General features: G+C 40.0%; 1 protein-coding gene across 1 annotated transcript in view; it reads left to right on the top strand.

Moving 5' to 3' along the window:
- LMNB1 (lamin B1) overlaps positions 1-2,189 on the top strand; it is a 22,711-nt gene that overhangs the window by 14,110 nt on the left and 6,412 nt on the right. The window contains exon 6 of the mRNA XM_027882976.1: positions 1,334-1,554. Within this exon, the coding sequence (XP_027738777.1) occupies positions 1,334-1,554 (221 nt within the window). The remainder of the gene's footprint in view (positions 1-1,333; positions 1,555-2,189) is intronic.

Below are 2,189 nucleotides of genomic sequence, written 5' to 3'. Positions count from 1 at the left end.
TTTGTTTGTTGTGTTTTTTTTTTTGTTTTTGTTTTTTTTTTAGTTTTTGGTTGGGTGTTGGGGTTTTTTGGATGGGTGTTGGGGTTTTTTGTTTTTTTGTAGATCAGTGATGTCAACCAGTACAGTATTGGTTTTCATTTTCCTGGCACAAACTTTAGTTTGGTTTTCTTGGAAGAAAACTCTTACTACTGATGCTAGTCTGGTTCGATTTGCCAGCGGTGAGCTCTGAGGTAGTTTCCACTATGATGTTCCATGTGACATTTATTAAATTCCTTATCTGACTCTTAACAACCAGTTACACTGGTCCTCTGCCTCAGACTTGTAGAGTACCTGTTCTCGCTGTCTGTGGATTGAGATGACTTCCTAAGTAGAGTTCATGCATAGCAATTGCCAACAACTTGGTGATTGTGGGGCATTGGTTCCTGTGTCTGTCATTTCAACTAAAAAAATCTGAAGAGAATATCAAACAGAAGAAAGCATGCATAGGGAAGTAAACAGTAAATCTGTCATTACTTGGCCTTTCTTCGATAAGCATTCCATTCAGTGTGTACAATATAAGCATTGCTGGCTTGAAGGGATTTTTGGTGTAACAAGTTAGCTTTCTGATCATAAACAAATAAGGAATGTTTATCACTGTACCTTGACAATGGGCAGACAGGCTTTCACTGACATCTTCCTTTAGTGGCACCTCCTCCCCAGCCATGGAATTGGAAGCAGTAAACTGAGGCAGGGAGCAGACATCTGAAAGCTAAAAAGCAATTACTGGAGGGTCTGAAGTGAACTGAACTTTAATCACGGATCCAATTAGACTGGAAAAGATCTTTTGGATTGAGTCCAAGCTGTGACAGAACATCACCATGTGAACCAGACCATGTCCTTAAACACCTCCAGGGAGAGTGACTCCACCAGCTCCCTGGGCAGCTCATTCCAATGTCTAATCACCCTTTTCTTTCTGTGAAGAAGTTCCTCCTAATGCCCAACCTAAATCTGCCCTGGCACAGCTTAAGACTATGATTCTGTGTCCTGCCCAGCACCCCTTAAACAGTTGAACTCTTCAGCTCAGTTTTTCTTTCATGAGTAAATCCAGATGTAGTAGCGTACTTTCAGATTTCAGCAAAATGGAGCAGACGGTTGTATTTTGAAGTATGTTCTAAGTTTCACTGGAACTTGAGGTGTTATGTTTGTAGTAGGTGGAGGGGAAAACAGGAAGTTGAATTCAGAAATGGGAGAGGATGTACAACTTTGCATTCTGTAATCCATGTTGCCTGAATAGCAGAGCACATGAGGGTGAGATTTCCTTTGCACCACTGATGTGTTTCCAATGCTTTTCCAGTCTAGAGCATGGCAAGACAGAGCACAAGAGCTTGAGAACAGCTTGACAAAGGAACAGGAAAATGCCCGCAAACTGCTGATTGAGAAAGAGAAGGAAATTGCTGAGATCAGAAATGTCATGCAGGAACAACTGTGTGACTACCAACAACTTCTGGATGTTAAACTGGCACTTGACATGGAAATCAGTGCATACCGGAAATTGCTGGAGGGTGAAGAGGAGAGGTACTAAAGAATGTAGCAACAAATGGTGGTATCCCTGTGCTCCCCTTTCTTATCTCTTTCTCTGTTAAAAGGCAGTTCGTAGTGGTGCTTGACCACAGTTTCCAGGGCACTGTTTTTGCCCCCTCCTCTCTGACAAACTTAGTTCTAAGTCACCGTGACTCCCTGCGTATCAGACCAACAGCTCTCAGGGCAACAAACACCATTTTTTAAATTAATTACATCACCCATGCTGAACCTTAACTGTCATTTGTACATCTTGTTAAGTGCCATGGTTAATATTATTTTTTAAAATTATTACAGAGTTAATTGTTAGCCAAATTTCTCTAAGTATAGAATAATTTTAATTAAGTAATGGCCATGATGATTGTCCAAGTTTATCACTTAGCTGCATTTTTCCACATCTGAGAATTTTCACTTGATGTCACAGCTGTCATTTAAAATAGTTTGATACTTCACTGTATTCTGAACTGGGCAAGGCTGACTCTATTCTAAAATGTGGAGATGAAACAGCAAAAGCTTTTGTGCCATCTGACCTTTTGCCTAAACTTCCTACAGTGGCTTGTCTCCCTAGGGTGGTGTGGTTTGGTTTTTTTTTTTTTTTTTTTTTTTTTTTTTTTTTTTTTTTTTTTTTTTTT

The sequence above is a fragment of the Empidonax traillii genome, unplaced genomic scaffold (genome assembly GCF_003031625.1).
Source record: "Empidonax traillii isolate 1590-97213 ecotype Southwest subspecies unplaced genomic scaffold, ASM303162v1 scaffold116:size1738432, whole genome shotgun sequence".
NCBI classification, from domain to species: Eukaryota; Metazoa; Chordata; class Aves; order Passeriformes; family Tyrannidae; genus Empidonax; species Empidonax traillii.
This window is presented reverse-complemented; position numbering and strand designations above follow the sequence as displayed.